Source organism: Quercus suber, unplaced genomic scaffold (assembly GCF_002906115.3).
Source record: "Quercus suber isolate HL8 unplaced genomic scaffold, Cork oak 2.0 scaffold_73, whole genome shotgun sequence".
In the NCBI taxonomy this organism is placed as follows: domain Eukaryota; kingdom Viridiplantae; phylum Streptophyta; class Magnoliopsida; order Fagales; family Fagaceae; genus Quercus; species Quercus suber.
The window spans coordinates 1,177,717-1,180,226 of record NW_027069538.1 but is presented as its reverse complement, the minus strand read 5'-3'; the positions used below and the strand labels follow the sequence as shown (position 1 = coordinate 1,180,226).

At 35.2% G+C, this 2,510-nt stretch overlaps 1 protein-coding gene across 1 annotated transcript; it reads left to right on the top strand.

Annotated features, from left to right (window-relative positions):
• The first annotated feature begins 677 nt into the window (after positions 1-677).
• Positions 678-1,564, top strand: LOC136067452 (F-box protein At3g07870-like). The gene is made up of 2 exons (XM_065773353.1): positions 678-1,491; positions 1,554-1,564. The coding sequence occupies exons 1-2, from the start codon at positions 678-680 to the stop codon at positions 1,562-1,564; spliced, it is 825 nt and encodes a 274-aa protein (XP_065629425.1).
• The last annotated feature ends 946 nt before the right edge of the window (positions 1,565-2,510 follow it).

Here is a 2,510-nt window from a genome sequence, read left to right as displayed (position 1 = left end):
GTTAGTTTATACGAAATGTAACTTTATCAAAATAAGGAAATGTGAATACCTATTTTTTAAGAGGGAATCCACATTCCCACAAAAATGGTATTGAGTGAGAAATTAAGAATTCAAATACCTCTAACATTTGATTCATTGGAGTGATTTGTATTCAAAAGTGAGAATTTTTCAACATTCCTAGGAATTCTAAAAAATTATCCCATACCAAACGCCAAATTATCCGGAATTCTTAAAGAAACTCATACATAAAGAAAAGATAAATGATAATGGATTGATTCAATGTAACGCCAATTTTTTTTTTTTTAATTGAGAATAATAATCTGATAAATTTTAGTGGCAACTTACACAATCGAAAAGTTAGGAAGGCTAAAACCAACTTGGGCTACTGGGACTCTACTACAATTTGTTTTTTAATTTAAAAATGATGAGATACAACTAGACCAAAGCTAACGCTAACACAATGACAACTATTAACGTTCACATATAATAACCACCCAATATGAAATGGCAACTAACATTCGATATTTAAGGGATTGTGTGTAACATTCCAGTCCATCAAGTCCTCCGGGCTTTTTCTTAAAAAAAAATCCTCTGGGATTTTTTTTTTCTGTCAACATTAACCTTTTATTCAAATGGAAACTGAAGGTAGAAGACAGAACCACAAAATGATGTCAAACATGGACGTCCCAATCCTTGTTATCATGGAGATTTTACTGAGATTACCAATTAAGAGTCTAGTTCGAGTTAGGTACGTTTGTAAGACCTGGTACAACATTGTATCGGACCCCTATTTCACCAGAATGCACCTTGCTAGAGCACCTACAGCCAGCCTTGTCATCCAGACTCTTCTTTCATATAATCCTGGTTGCTATAGTAAATTCTATATGCTTGAGCATGGAGAATGGGACACTCGTGGTCACTCATTGTTTGCCCCATTGAAGAAATTGCCTCAAAAGTTTTATCTCCTGGGACAGAACATGATACTACTCACTTCCTGCAATGGATTGCTGTGCTTGAGTGCAGTTCGTCACAAAAAAGAGGTCACATGTGTCTGTAACATAGCTACAGGGGAGTACATGACTCTTCCAGGTGCCAAAACTAAGGATGATCGATTCTGGCAAACAATACGCGGATTTGGTTACAGTCCTAAAACAAATGAATACAAGTTGATTGCAGAGCTTGCACTTGATAAGGGATTTCGTCGTCCCGATTTTAATCCTGCCCCTCGGGTTGAGGTATACACACTTGGTGCAGATAGTTGGAGAATCATTGGAGATGCCCCATATTCATTTGTTGGACCATATTTTGGTACTTTCTTGAATGGTGCTCTTCACTGTTTGATTCAACCAATTGATACTACTGATTCCACTTCCACGTTCATTTGTAGTTTTGACATTGAGAAGGAAGAGTTTCAACCATTTCCAGGACCCCCAATTCAAGACTTGGGTCCAAATTGGGAGATTGAACACATCCATTTGGGTGCTTCAGGAGGTTTTCTCTACTTATGTGAGAACTATCCAACTTCTTCTTCTGTTGATATTTGGGTCATGAAGGAATATGGTAACGAGCAGTCTTGGATGAAAGAGTTTGTCATCTCTAATACTTCCTGGAAAAGAGGACCTGTATATTTTCTCAACTATGGTATGGGCGATGAAATATATGCGTTACGCAATTTTAATCAGCTATGTGCCTACAATGCAAAAAGCAAATGTTTCAGGGAAGTTCAGGTTTGTGGCATTTATCCAGAATTCCATGCAATTCCTTACACTCCTAGCCTTGTTTCACTCAAGGATGCTGTGGCTGGAGAAAATTCAAAGGTACTTTGTGCTTAACTAAATGTTATTTATTTATTATAATGGCATTATGATTGCATGAATTTCATTTTTTGCATCCCTTTGATCTTGTATTATGTGATTTGAAAACATGCAGAGATTATAACAAACATCAATATCCTGATAATGCTTTTGCTTCATCAACTGGCACACTTCTTTGAGAATTTAGTTTTGTTGAATGATAAAATCATGTCACAGTACAGATCCTTGCTTGGAGTTTTGAATTAGCAATTGCACTAGGATAAACAAAAAGAAAATTAGATGCAGTAGTAGTCCTAAATTTGTTTTTACTTTCCACACAATCTTGGTACTAAAATTGACTGTGCCATGTGAAATTTATGAGCTTCCTCCTAGGTTTCATATGACTGATTGTAGCAAATGAAAATTTGAATTTTATATTGGACACTTCTATTAAACCATGTTTTTGCTAACATGTAAAATTCACTGTTTTTCTAACTCAATAATCCTTTTTTTTTTTAAATAATAAAAAAAAAAATTAAAAATCCATTCTGAATCTTGTGTGTTTGAACATGCTAAGAAAAGATATCTAATCACGTTTAATGTACTCCAAAGCTGTTCTCATATAAAGTGCCATATTTTTTGTTCTTTCAAACCAGGGGCATATCAAGAGCATCCAATCTCTTCCAGAGAAAAAATGGGTGAAGAAATTGTATAACT

What these genes read in the sequence shown, in the direction of transcription:
- LOC136067452 (XM_065773353.1), top strand. Translation starts at nt 678, where the DNA reads ATGGACGTCCCAATCCTTGTTATCATGGAGATTTTACTGAGATTACCA.